Consider the following 14,210-nt stretch of genomic DNA (forward strand, 5'->3'; position numbering starts at 1 on the left):
TAAAGTTAGAGGTTAAAAGATGTATAAGGAATGAATTGTACATAAATAAAAAGATATCTGTTTCTGCTACTGCCCCGGCAGCTTGTTCATCCATATGTGTATATATATGTGTTTAAGTACTGTAAATGTATACGACAAATAAAGTTGATCCTTTATAAATGATAGTGGTGATTAAGAGGCTTTTAGACAGACACACAAATATGCAGGGATGACAGGATATGGATTATGTGCAGGCTGAAGAGGTTTAGTTTAATTTGGCATCAGGCTCAGCACAAACATCGCAGGCTGAAGGCCTTTTCCTCTACTGTTCCAGATTGTATGATCAAAATGTAACAGCATTAAGAAAATAAATAGAGGGTTTGGGAAAGAAGTTGTAGGAAAAATGTCTCCCAGGTCTAACCCAGGACTAGAGGGCCTGTGTTAAAGGGAAAGGTTGGGCAGGCTAGCTCTTTAATGCTTGGCATGTAGGAGACCAAGGGGTGATCTTATACAAACTTCTATAGATGCGAGGAGGAGAACGTCCTGACTGGCTGCATCATGAGCTGGTATGGAAACACCAATACCTTTAGGCAGAAAACCCTACAAAAGGTAGTGGATCTCTGCCCAGTTCAGCACAGCTAAAACCCTCCCAACTATTGAGCACATCCATAAGTAATGCTGTTGTCGGAAAGCAGGGTCCATGATCAGAGATCCTCACCACCCAGGACATGCTCTTTCCTTGTTGCTGCCATCAGGTAGAAGGTACAGGAGCCTCAGGACTCACACCACCAGGTTCAAGAACAGTAAATACCCTCAGTCATCAGGGTCTTGAACAAAAGGGGATAGCTACACTCACTTACCCATCCATTAAGATGCCCCCACAACCAATGATCTCACTTTAAGCATTCTTTATTTTGTTATTTTGTTCTCATTATTTATTGTTACTTATTTATGTTTGCATTGCACATTTGTTATCTTCTGCACTGCGGTTGATCTTTTATTGATCCTGTTAAAGTTACTATTTTATAGATTTGCTGAGTATTCCTGCAGGAAAATGAACCCGAGGGTTGGTTATATGTGGCAATATGTATGCAGTTTGATAATAAATTTACTTTGAATTTTAATATCATGAGGGCTAAAGATAAGGTGACCACAGACGGTCTTTTTCTCCAGGGAAAGGCAACTAAAATCCAGACGGCATCGACTTAGGGTGAGAGGGGCCACATTCACACAGAGTATGTTCGACATATGGAATGAGCTGGCAGAGAAGATGATTAAGGCAGGTACATTAACAACATTTAAAAGACACATGAACAGATACAAGAATGGGAAAGGCATAGAGCAGGAATTCCCAATGAGGGGTCCACCCCTCGGTTTAATGGTAAGGGGTCTATCACATAAAAAAATTATGTAAACCCCTGCTTTAGAGGGATATGGGCCAAATTGAAGCAAATAGGACTAACTTCAATAGGCACCTTGGTTAGTATAGATGAGATGGGCTAATGGGCCAGTTTCCATTCTGTATTACTCTATGATTGGGCATCCATTTTCCAGTGGATTAATCCCGCACTCCGAAAGAACTGACCACAATAGCCCCTGGGGGTGCTGCAGTTCAGCAGCAAGGGAATCTGTACCTGGGGTCCCACCAATGTCTCACCCATTCTCTCAGGGGTACACCACACTGTTCATGGCAAAATATCACCCACCGCTCGCAGCGTCAGTTCTTACCAAAGTCGGCCGGGTTGTGGTAAGTGGGACAAAGGAGGCCAATCGCTTTGAGATATGGAACGAGACTGCAGACATTTCCACGGTAAATGCACTGCCCCTGGCTCAGGACATACAGCTGGACAAAAAGGAAGGAACAATATACAGATAAATGGCAATTCACCCCCTTCACAGTCCCACTCACCCTGCTGAGAGTCAGCACTAAGAGCTGGGTGTTGCACTGAAGAAAGCAACCTGTTGTGTTTCACCTGGTTCTACCCATTTGTGCAAGTGGGCTCAAAACCATATTGCTCCTTACACTTCAAATAACCCACTGACATCTAATCATTAATAACCATATAACAATTACAGCATGGAAAAAGGCTATCTTGGTCCTTCTAGTTCATGCCGAATGCTTACTCTCACCTAGTCCCATCGACCTGCACTCAGCCCATAACCCTCCATTCCTTTCCTGTCCATATACCTATCCAATTTTTTTTTTAAATGACAAAATCAAACCAGCCTCTACCACTTCTACTGGAAGTTCGTTCCACACAGCTATCACTCTCTGAGTAAAGAAGTTCCCCCTCATGTTACCCCTAAACTTTTGCCCCTTAACTCTCAATTCATGTCCTCTTGTTTGAATCTCCCCTACTCTCAATGGAAAAAGCCTATCCACGTCAACTCTATCTAACCCTCTCATAATTTTAAATACCTCTATCAAGTCCCCCCTCAACCTTCTATGCTTCAAAGAATAAAGACCTAACTTGTTCAACCTTTCTCTGTAACTTAGGTGCTGAAACCCAGGTAACATTCTAGTAAATCTCCTCTGTACTCTCTCTAATTTGTTGACATCTTTCCTATAATTCGGTGACCAGAACTGCACACAATACTCCAAAATTAGGCCTCACCAATGCCTTGTACAATTTTAACATTACATCCCAACTCCTATACTCAATGCTCTGATTTATAAAGGCTAGCATACCAAAAGCTTTCTTCACCACCCCATCCACATGAGATTCCACCTTCAGGGAACTATGCACCATTGTTCCTAGATCACTCTGTTCTACTGCAATGCCCTACCATTTACCATTTAAGTCCTATTTTGAGTATTCCTACCAAAATGTGGCACCTCACACTTATCAGCATTAAACTCCACCTGCCATCGTTCAGCCCTCTCTTCTAACTGGCCTAAATCTCTCTGCAAGCTTTGGAAACCTACTTCATTATCCACAACGCCACCTATCTTAGTATCATCTGCATACTTACTAATCCAATTTACCACCCCATCATCCAGATCATTTATGTATATTACAAACAACATTGGGCCCAAACCAGATCCCTGAGGCACCCCGATAGTCACCGGCCTCCATCCCGATAAACAATTATCCACCACTACTCTCTGGCATCTCCCATCTAGCCACTGTTGAATCCATTTTATTACTCCAGCATTAATATCTGGATGATGGGGTGGTATCTCTCGCTCTCTCTCTCTCTGCTCTCTCCAGAGAGGGACAGACACCTTTCATCTTTAAAAGTATCCTTCCTGGCATCCTTTGTCTTACTCTGGATGAGCGACTCTCACACACAAACACTGGTGAAGGGCAAAGGGAAGCAGCTGAGCTGGAGGAGAAGCACCAGCCGACCTACCTTGTCAAACAGCTCGAAGAGTTTAGCACTGGGCTGGTGTATGGTACAGATTACAGTCCTCCCACCCTGGGCCAGCGATTTCATCTGGGAAAGAACTTGGAAACATGAGGAACTGTCCAGGCCACTGCAACCAAACAAATGCATGGTGAAGTTAGCCCTGTCAAAAACGCAAGCAATAAGAGCAGCTGACCAGGCAGCCCATCGAACTTGCTCACCCGTTTAACAACCTGTGACATCGGAGCAGAATTTGGCCAATCCGTCCATCGAGTCTGCTCCACCATTCCATCATGACTGATTTATTCATCCCTTTCAACCTCATTCTCCTGCCTTCTCCTCATAACCTTTGACACCCTTATTAATCAACAAACTATTAAACTCCACATTAAAAATACGCAATAACTTGGTCTCCACAGCCATCTGTGGCAATGAATTCCACAGATCCATCACTCTTTGGCTAAAGAAATTCCTCTGTTCTAAAGGTTTATTTTTATATTCCGAGACCCTTTTACTGGAAATTATCTCCAGGTTCACTCTATCTAGGCCTTTCAAAGTTTGATAGGTTTCAATGAGATCCCCCTCATTCTTCCAAACTCCAGCATGTACAGGCCCAGAGCCATCAAACACTCCTCATACATTGAGACTTTCATTCTCATGAACTTCCTCCGGACCCTATCCAAAGCCAGCACATCTTTTCTTAGATGTGGGACCCCACAACTGCTCACAATATTCCAAATGCAGTCTGACCAATGGCTGATAAAGCCTCACTTTCATTGTTGCTCTGATTTCTCAACCCTACATTCTTGTGGAAGAATCTAGACACAGGGGTCACATAAGGGGCTCTTCCAGCATAATGGCAGTGTGACTGGTCGCACCGTGGTGCTACCGTTCTACTGAAACACACATCTAATGTTTGTAAGATCTTGCTATACGTTAATACTCAAAGGACGGCAGGTCTACACCATGAGTGAGTTGCTTGCTGGCCGAGATAATGAAGGAGCTGCACAACGTGCTGCGCCCTGAGTCGATGGAGGCTTACAGCCAAATAGTGAGTGGCCATCATAGTTGCTTTCCTTGTGGCAAGGTCTAGGCCTGAAGCCTTAGTGTTGCCTGTTTGCAGCCGTCTGGAGAGAGGGTCGAAGCTGTTGTGCTTCACCCAGGGCAGAGCTGCCCTCCCGGGGTTCCGCTCGGCCAAAGACAAGCTCTGTTGTGGTTGACTGCAGATGCTTCGATGGCATTCAGAGGACTTGGGCCTCAAGCTGCAGGGTTGCTTGTTTTCCAACTGCTGAGGGAGAGGCAGCCAAGCCATCGTGCTCTACTGGGGGCAGCCTAGTGCATTCGTGGCAACTGATGATTTAAAGACGGACTGAGGGGTCTGTACTGTATTTATATATTTGTCTGGTTGTGTTTTTACTAATATTCTATGTGCTTGTATATGCAAGGATTGGGCCTCAAAGCCACGGATTACGTGATTGTGTTCTTGGGCTTACTGTGTGTGGCTGTTGCTAATGTGTCTTTGCACTTCAATCGAATAGTAACACTGTCTCGTTTGCTTGTATTCATCAGTAAACATTTATGGTTAAATTTCAATTAAACTTGAATTGAATTGACTACTCAAGAGATTCTGCAGATGCTAGAAATCTTGAGCAACACACACACACACACACACCATCCCCCCCCTCCCCCCAGAAGAACTCTGCAGGTCAGGTAGCATCTATGGAGGGGAATAAACAGTTCACGTTTTAGATGGAATCACTGTTTTAAAAACAAGGCGTATGCCTCGAAGCCAGAGATGAGACTGGAGCTTTTATCACAGATGAGCCTTTAGAATTCTCTTCCTCAAAGCAAAGATTTTGATGTCTTGTTAAGACAGAGAAAGATGCCTTACAGGGCGATAGGAGAAAGTTTAAAGGCGTATTTAAAAAGGTGTATCAACAGGAACATGAAAGGTTTCAAGGGACTGGGGTCAAGTGTAGGCAAATGGGACAAGCTCAGGTAGGCCCACAGGTCAGCATGGGTGAGATGGGCCGAAAGGTCTATTTCTATGCAGAATAACTCTGTGACTCTATTATTTAATAAGGTGAGCGGTTATGGTGAGTATTTATGTATTTATTTGGAGACACAGCGTGGAAGAGGGTTTTCATGCCCAACATGCCACACCACCAAGCAAGCCACCTTTTTAATTCTAGCCTAGTCACGGGACAATTTACAATGACCAATTAACTAACTAACCAGTATGTCTTTGGGCTTGGGAGGAAACTGGAGCTCCCAGAGGAAATCTACACACACACACACACGGGAAGAATGAAGAATTTTTCTTACAGAGCACATCAGAATTAAACTCCGAACTCTGACCCTCCACTGAGCTGTCATAGTGTCATGCCAACTGCTACACTACCATGGTGCCTGTTAATGGGAATTCTTAGATGAAGTCACAAACAGATCAAATACAATCTCACTAAATGGTGCAGCAGGGTGGATGGGCGGAGTGGCCTACTCCTGCTCTTCACATATCGTGTTTGATGAAATCTCCTTACTTTCATTCAGTGCCATCACCTTAAAGTTAAAATAGCTGCACTCATTTAAAATTCCATCTTCCAAAGTGTCTTGCACATCACTAAATCCTTCATCGCTACTGGGTCTGAATCCAAACCCAACAGCATTACAAACTCTTCCAGTTTAAGGCAGCAACTCAACAACGCAGCAACTTATTTATTTATTTAGTGATACAGCACAGAGTAGGAAGTTCCAGCCACGCTGCCCCAGCATTCCCACAACCCTGATTGACTCTAACCTAATCATCGGACAATTTATAATGACCAATTAACTTAGCTGGAACATCTTTGGACTGTGGGAGGAAACCAGATCACCCGGGTAAAACTCACACATTCCATGGGGAGGATGTACAGAGACTCCTTACAGAACGGCGCTAGAATTGATCTCCGCACACCGTGATGCCCAGCTGTAATAGCATTGCACTAACCGCTGCGCTACTGTAGCTTTCAAGGATAGCTGGGGATGAATGGTAAATGACACCCCAATCCTAAAAATTGATAATAAAAGGATAAACACAAAAGATTCTCCAGATGAGGAAATCCAGAGCAACACATACAAATGATGGAGGAACTCAGCAGGTCAGTCAGCATCTATGGAAAGGACTAAACTGTTGGGAGGGCTTTAAACAGTTGACGTTTCATCTGGATGAAGATTCAGAACCAAAACATTGACAGCCTATTTCCCCCTGTAGATAGTTCCTCCAGCAACTTGTGCGTTGTGTCAGATTCCAACATCTGCAGTCTCTTGGGAATTATTTCAACTAAAGCTTGTTCCAAAACCTACAAAATGCACCTCCGTCCCTGACAAATGTTATGCACATTCTGTAACGCGAGTGGGAAGATTTATACTCAACAGCAAAACCTACCTGGTGGGCTCGTCAAAAAACATCACAGGAGGGTTGTTCACTAGCTCAAGGGCGATGGCGAGACGCTTGCGCTGACCTCCAGAAAGGCTACCTGTCCGGACATTGGCACACTCCAGCAGTCCAAGAGCAGTGAGAATCTCCTTCACCTATCAAGATGTGAGATCATAAGGTCATATTGGAAGGGCTGTTGGCATTGCACCACCATGACTTGTAATATGCACCACCTACTCATACAACCATCCACTACCTGCCTCCATGGCTTCACGTGAACCAAATCAGGTGGGGGGGCGGGGGGCTAAACAGGTGCTACACCTTGTCCAAGGGTGACTTACAGGCTGCCCGAGGGAAGTAGTGTCTTACATCTCCTTTGGTAGAGGTGTATCTCCACCACACCACCCAAAGGCCACAGTAACACATACAAAAAGCTGGAGCAACTCAGCAGGTCAGGCAGTATCTATGGAGAGAAATGAACAATCGATGTTTCAAGCCAAGACCCAGACCAGGTGAACTTCTGGTCAAGCTGGCACTTGCATACAAAGCTCCTTTGGTCGACATCTTCTGGATAGATCATGAAACCATATAATTCACTTTTTAAATAACTTTTATAGTTGCTTTTTGTTTTGAATGTTATTCTGGGACAGCTGAATCCTGTAATTTGCAGTTTGAAGATCATTTGTGTGTTTCAGTGATCTCCAGTCAATAAGAGGATCCTGGAAGGCAGAGGCAGTCAGTATGCATGGACCACATGGCGAGAAGACTGCGGGATGGGGTGCAGGCCGATGTTTGACTCCACTTTACTGATTAATACCTTCCATTGTTCACCGATAAAAGCAATGAGTGAGAATGAAACATTGAGGCAAGAGCAGAAGATGAATGCAGGCTGTCTGCCTTTTGATTGCTGGGAGACGTGTGTGCCATTGGAGAGGAGAAAATGCCGTTTGATCGCCGGGAGATCTGTCTGTTATTGGAGAGGAGAGACAGCCTTTTGATTGTTGGGAGATCTGTCTGTTATTGGACAGGAGAGACTGCCTTTTGATCACTGAGAGATCTGTCTGTTTTTGGACAGGAGAGACAGCCTTTTGATTGTTGGGAGATCTGTCTGTTATTGGACAGGAGAGACTGCCTTTTGATCACTGAGAGATCTGTCTGTTATTGGACAGGAGAGACAGCCTTTTGATTGTTGGGAGATCTGTCTGTTATTGGACAGGAGAGACTGCCTTTTGATCACTGAGAGATCTGTCTGTTATTGGAGAGGAGAGACTGCCTTTTGATTGTTGGGAGATCTGTCTGTTATTGGACAGGAGAGACTGCCTTTTGATCACTGAGAGATCTGTCTGTTATCGGAGAGGAGATTCAGCCTTTTGATTGTTGGGGGATCTGTCTATTATTGGACAGGAGAGACTGCCTTTTGATTGTTGGGGGATCTGTCTATTATTGGACAGGAGAGACTGCCTTTTGATCGCTGGGGATCACTGTTATTGGAGTGGAGAGACAGCCTTTTGATCGCTAGGAGATCTGTCTGTTATTGGACAGGCGAGACTGCCTTTTGATTGTTGGGGGATCAATCTGTTATTGGAGAGGAGAGACTGCCTTTTGAACACTGGGAGATCTGTCTGTTACTGGAGAGGAGAGACTGCCTTTTGATCGCTGGGGGATCTGTCTGTTATTGGAGAGGACAGACTGCCTTTTGATCGCTGGGGGAAATCGTTCTGCCTTAGCAGAGATGGTGGGGGAAATCACTCTGCAGCCTGCCGCCGTGGCCAGAGATGTTACCCAGGTTTTCTGCATTTTGGATATGGACTTGGACGATAGACTTATAGTTTTTTTCCTAATATTCTGTGTTTCTTACCCGATCTTGGTTTTTTTGTGTGGGGGTGGGAGGGGTTGGGATTTGGGCCTGTTCTGTTTTTGTTCATTTTTTTGTGCTGGGAGGAGGGGTTTGTGGGGGTTAATGATAGTGGTACCATTCTTTTCTTTCTTGGTCTTGTGGCTATCTGGAGAAGAATTTGTATGCATTTTCAGAGTTGTATACTTTGATAATAAATGAAACTTTGTACCTTTAATCCACTTCATGTTCAAAGTTCTAAGTAAAGTTACTATCAAAGTACATAAATATTACCAGGTACTACCTTGAGATTCTTCTTCCTACGGGCATTTACAGGAAAAAAGAAGAAATACAATAGAATTTTTTGAAAAATTATATATTAGTATTGCTCTTAAGAGCAATGTTGCAACTCTATAAAACACTAGTTAGACCACAGTTGGAATATTGTGTTCAGTTCTGGTCACCTCATGATAAGAAGGATGAGGAAACTTTAGGGAGGGTGCAGAGGAGATTTACCAGAATGATGCCTGGATTAGAGAGCATGTCTGATAGGAAAAAGGTTTGCCTGAGCTAGGGCTTTCCTCTTTGGAGTGAAGGCAGATGAGAAATGGCTTGACAGAGGTGTGCAAGATGATAAGAGGCAAACTGTAGATCCAGTGGACACAGCCAGAGTCTTTTTGCCAGGGCAGGCTTAGCTATTTTGAGGAGAAATAATCATAGGATTATTGAAAGAAAGTTTTGGGCAGATGTGGTGAACTACATATACCTGTCTGGACACGCCCCCTGCTGACTGCTCCTGTGGCTCCTCCCACAGACCCCTGTATAAAGGCGATCAAGGACTGAGCCCGGCCTCTCAGTCTTCAGGATGTAGTATGGTGGTCAACCACTGCTTGTTCCTTCTTCCAGTCAATAAAAGCCGATCTCACCTTTACGTCTCAGAATGAGTTATTGATGGTGCACCAGCAGATGTGCAAGTTTGTTTTGTTTTTACACAGAGAGTGGTAGGTGCAGGGAATGCACAGCTAGGGGTGAGTCGGAGCAGATGCAGCAAGGGCATTTAGGTTATTCTTAGATAGGGACATAGATGATAGAAAAATGGAGTTCTATGTAGGAGGAAAGGAATAGATTGATCTTTGCACAACATCGTGAGCAAAGGGCATGCACAGTGCTATAGCTTCTATACTCTCTGTTCCATGTTCTAAACACCAGTGCTCAAAAAGACCAACTGTGCAAATAAAAGTATAGTGAGAAGATGAGTTATAAAGAGTCCTTGGAAGTGGGTCTGTAGGTTGTAGAATCAGTTCGGAGCTGTGATGAGTAAGGTTATCCACGCCAATTCAGGAGCTTGCTTTATAATGTATTAACCTAGATAATGCAGGGATAAGAGAAGAGACAGAACCAGGTCAAGCCCAAGACAGGACTCACCATTTCTCTCCGGCCTTCGTCTTTCTCCTGGAGTTTTAGGTTTGCTGAGACCTGAAATACAACAAACACTACGTTACAAAGAGGCTCATCAGCTACAATTTTCATTCCACTCCCCATTCCAATTCCAACATGTCTCTACTGCCACAATGAGGTTGGAGGAGCAACACACCTCATATTCCATCTGGAAAGACTCCAACTTGATACCATGAACATTGATTTCTCCAACTTAGTAATTTTATCCCTATCACCCCTCCCCTGCTCTCTTTTTCCATTCCTCATTTTGACTCCCCTCTTACCCCTGCTCTTGTTCTCGCCTGCCCATCACCTCACTCTGGCTCGCCTCTTCCTTCCCCTTTCTCCCAAGGTCCACTGTCCTCTATCAGATTCTTCCTTCGCCAACTCTTTACTTTTCCCACCTATCACCTCCCAAGCTTTGTACTTCATTCCGTCTCCCTCACCCGGTCTCACCTATTCCCTACTAGCTTGTACGCCTCCCACTGTCCCCACATTATTCCAGCTCCTTCCCTCTTCCTTTCCAGTGCTGACGAAGGATCTCTGCCTGAAATATTGATCGTTTATTCTTTTCCATAGATGTTGCCTAATGTGCTGAGCTCCTCCAGCATTTTGTGTGTGCTACTCTCTCGTCAGTTCCTGTGCACAGATCCTACAGCAGTAACTGGAGAGAACAGAAACTTAGCCCAATGTTAGACCATCTCATTATACAGCATCCCAGCTCAACAATCATCTGCCAAAACCACAGTTACATTGGCACCCTGATCTACTGGATTACTTCCTGTAACATCACAATGTACCTGACCCTGATTGGGGGTCTAAGCAGGCGCTACAGGGTGACTTGCAGGCTAGTGGAGAGAAGGAGCGTCTCACACCTCCTTTGGTAGAGATGTATCTCTATCCCGCCACCCAATGTTTCGACAAACATGAAATAAATAAACTTGAATCTTAAACCTGCTGTCTGCTATGTGTCTGAGAGAAATCTGTGGTTGGTGTCATTCAAAGCACCTAATGGCATCGACCTACCATCATTGCTTCCTGAACGGTGAGGTGGGGGAGCAACATGTCATCCTGCATGATGTAACAGGACACTTTGCGGAAGGATCGCAGATCCCGAGGCCGTCCATTAATCAGGACCTGTCCTTTCATTCCTGTCTCTCTAGAATCACAAAAGCAAGGCGGATCAGTAAAGAGAAATGATGAGAGTTTTCTTAACTCCAAAAAAATGGATTTCCAATGAACTGCTGATGTCCAAAATTTAAAAAAAAACAGAAACCTCTATCATTTCCAGTAAACATTTCTATTAAGATCTGATGCACAAAGGGATCTTTCCACATAGGACAGTTCTGCAAACATTCTCCAAACCATCTCTGAGGCACATTACGTGTTTTACAGAACCCCAGATAATGCAGTGCTTATACAGCTTGAGGTGCTGAAGTTCCAAATTAAATTCCAGCACTCTCTGTAAGGAGTTTGTATACTCTCCCCGTGACTGTGTGGGTTTCCACTGGGAGCTCTGGTTTCCTTCCACAGACCATAGACGTACGGATTTGTAGGTTAATAAATCATTGTAAATTGTCCTGTGATTAGGCCAGTAATAAATCAGTGGGTTTTTGGACAGTGTGGCTCATTTGGCTGGAAGGGCTTGTACCTCTAAATGAACAAATAACTAAAATGAAGCAATTAGAATGCTCTTGGACAAATTGGGAGGCAAGTCGAGCAAGGTTAGTCTCCTGTGCACAACATGCATCCACATTGTACTTTCCCATCTGATTCCACATTGGATTTTATTTATTGTGATGTTGTTAAATGTACAGCTACTAGGAGAATGTGGGAATATTACAGGTGATTTTGGCCATTCCCAGAACCTGTACCCTTACGAAAGACAGCAATCAAGGAGGGTCAGAGCTCAAACAGACAGTGAGGACCGTCTTGATATTCTTCTACCTACAGGAAAGCATTCCAGAGTTCTTACTTTAAATAAGATTAAGGAGATTCAGCTTGTCACAAGCATTCTAACAAAACTTCTGCAGATGTATTGCTGAAAGTGTCCTGACTCCCTGCATCATGGTCTGGTATGGCAAACCGGGTGTGTCAGAACATGAGAAGCTGCAGTGTAGTGGGATTTCATTTCCACAGCTTTTCAACAGTAAAATGGTGGAATTATGTGATCAAGTCGTGTGTGTGCCCAGTACAACATGGACACATCCCTCCCCACATCGGCAGTACCTACTGGAGGCACTGCGTCAAGAAGACAACATCCATCGTCAAAATCTGGACTATCCCATCTGCTCACTGCTACCACTAGGCAGGAGTGAGAAAAGTCTGTAATCTCACACCACCAGGTTCAAAAGTCAAGAGGTTATAGAGCAACTTTATCAAACTCTGGTTAGGCCACATCCGGAGTATCGCATACAGTTCTGGTCGCCCCACTATAGGAAGGATGTCGAGGCTTTGGAGAGGGTGCAGAAGAGGTTTACCAGGCTGTTGCTTGGTTTAGAGGGCACGTGTTATCATGAGAGGCTGGATAAACTTGGGCTGCTTTCTTTAGAGAAGTGGAGGCTGAGGGGAGATTTGATCGAGGTTTATAAAATTATGGGAGGCATAGATAAAGTAGACAGGGAGTACGTTTTTCCCAGGATAGAAATGTCTTACATCAGAGGGCATGCATTGAAGGTGAGAGGGGATAGGTTCAAAGGGGATGTGAGGGGCAAGTTTTTTTTTATTCGGAGTGGTGAATGCTTGGAATGTGCTGCCTGGCTTGGTGGCAAAGGCAAATTCCTTAGAGGCCTTTAAAAGACATTTAGATAGGCATGTGAATGTGAGGAAGATGGAGGGGTATGGACACTGCGTAGGTAGCAGGGATTCATTTTTGTTATTTTTTATTTACTTTTTAGCTAGTACGGCACCAAACTGTGAGCAGACGGGTCTGTTCCTGTGCTGTACTATGTTCTAACAGCTATTTCCCTTCAACCACGTGGCTCTTAAACCAGCCTACACAACTTTAATCTAGAGTTTAGCAAGTCTGTGACTGCATTGCACTAAAATGGATATTTTTTGTTACAATTATGTTTTCAGTTGTAAAAACTGTGTTTAATTTATGTTTCGTTCAGGTCTTCCTTGTGAAAGCTGGTTTTCTTTTTGTATTTGCCCAGCTTGTTGTCTTTTGCACACTGGTTGGAAGTCCAAGTTGGTGAGGTCTTTCGTCGATTCTGTTGTGGTTATTATTCAAAAGATTTATTGAGAATGTCAGCAAAGAAATCAATTTCAGGGTTGTATATGATGACTTATGTGTACTTTGATAATAAACTGACTTTGAACTTTTACCTGATGCCTTGTGCCAGTGATGCTGCTGCAAATAAGGTTTTCATTGCACCTCAGTATGTATGCACTGTAATTCTGCACGTGACCTTGATAATAAGGCAGTTTTCTTTGACTGTGCGGTGAAGGGTGGCACAGTGGTGTAGCAGTCAGCACAGCGCTTCACAGTGCCTCGTCACCGACTGGGGGTTTAATTCCTGCATCTCCACCTACACACAAGGATGGTGTTCACAGTGTGTGTATATTATGGAGACCATGGCAGCTGTGCTGTTGAGCTGTTCTCTGGCCTAGATTCCGCTTACCTGTATCCAGCCAGAATATTCATGAGTGTCGACTTCCCAGCTCCCGAGGGACCCATGATAGCGATGAGCTCTCCGCTGCTAAACTTGCCCGAGATGCCCTTCAGTAAAGTCTTGTAACCTTGAAAAACAGAAACACGGAATGTGAAAGGTAATAAACACAAAAAGAAATGTCCATTTTCAAGGTTATAGATGCCAGAGGTGACATATATTACATCAATGGTAATATCTCCCCTTGTTCTTCAGTTTATACAGGAACAAGATTTTTTCCATTATGTGGAAAAAGATAACTTTCCTAAGAATGTGACTGGAAGATCAGATTAGCTTTATTTGTTACATGTATATACAGAATTGTGCAAAAACCTGAGGTACATATGTACAGCTAGGGTGCACAAGACTTTTGCACAGCACTGCATTTGTCAATGTGGAATGGAGAGCAAGCCGGTAAATCTATCATTAGCAAAGGATGTTGGAATGGTGAGGGTGCAGCGCTGTGGGAAGGGTGTGGACAGGTGGAAGAGAAGGAGTGAAAGGGGTGGGGGCATTGACAAGGGGCAGACACACCCAGCTCTGAGAC

The 14,210-nt window shown here is 44.1% G+C and overlaps 1 protein-coding gene across 1 annotated transcript in view; it reads right to left on the minus strand.

The window, feature by feature from the left end:
- LOC132393552 (ATP-binding cassette sub-family G member 1) overlaps positions 1 to 14,210 on the minus strand; it is a 57,948-nt gene that overhangs the window by 17,433 nt on the left and 26,305 nt on the right. Inside the window, exons 3-8 of the mRNA XM_059968959.1 lie at positions 13,637 to 13,754; positions 11,040 to 11,172; positions 10,002 to 10,052; positions 6,752 to 6,897; positions 3,334 to 3,457; positions 1,708 to 1,822 (exon numbers count right to left, since the gene is read on the minus strand). Of these exons, the coding sequence (XP_059824942.1) occupies positions 1,708 to 1,822; positions 3,334 to 3,457; positions 6,752 to 6,897; positions 10,002 to 10,052; positions 11,040 to 11,172; positions 13,637 to 13,754 (687 nt within the window). The remainder of the gene's footprint in view (positions 1 to 1,707; positions 1,823 to 3,333; positions 3,458 to 6,751; positions 6,898 to 10,001; positions 10,053 to 11,039; positions 11,173 to 13,636; positions 13,755 to 14,210) is intronic.

Source organism: Hypanus sabinus, chromosome 4 (genome assembly GCF_030144855.1).
Source record: "Hypanus sabinus isolate sHypSab1 chromosome 4, sHypSab1.hap1, whole genome shotgun sequence".
Classification (NCBI taxonomy): Eukaryota; Metazoa; Chordata; class Chondrichthyes; order Myliobatiformes; family Dasyatidae; genus Hypanus; species Hypanus sabinus.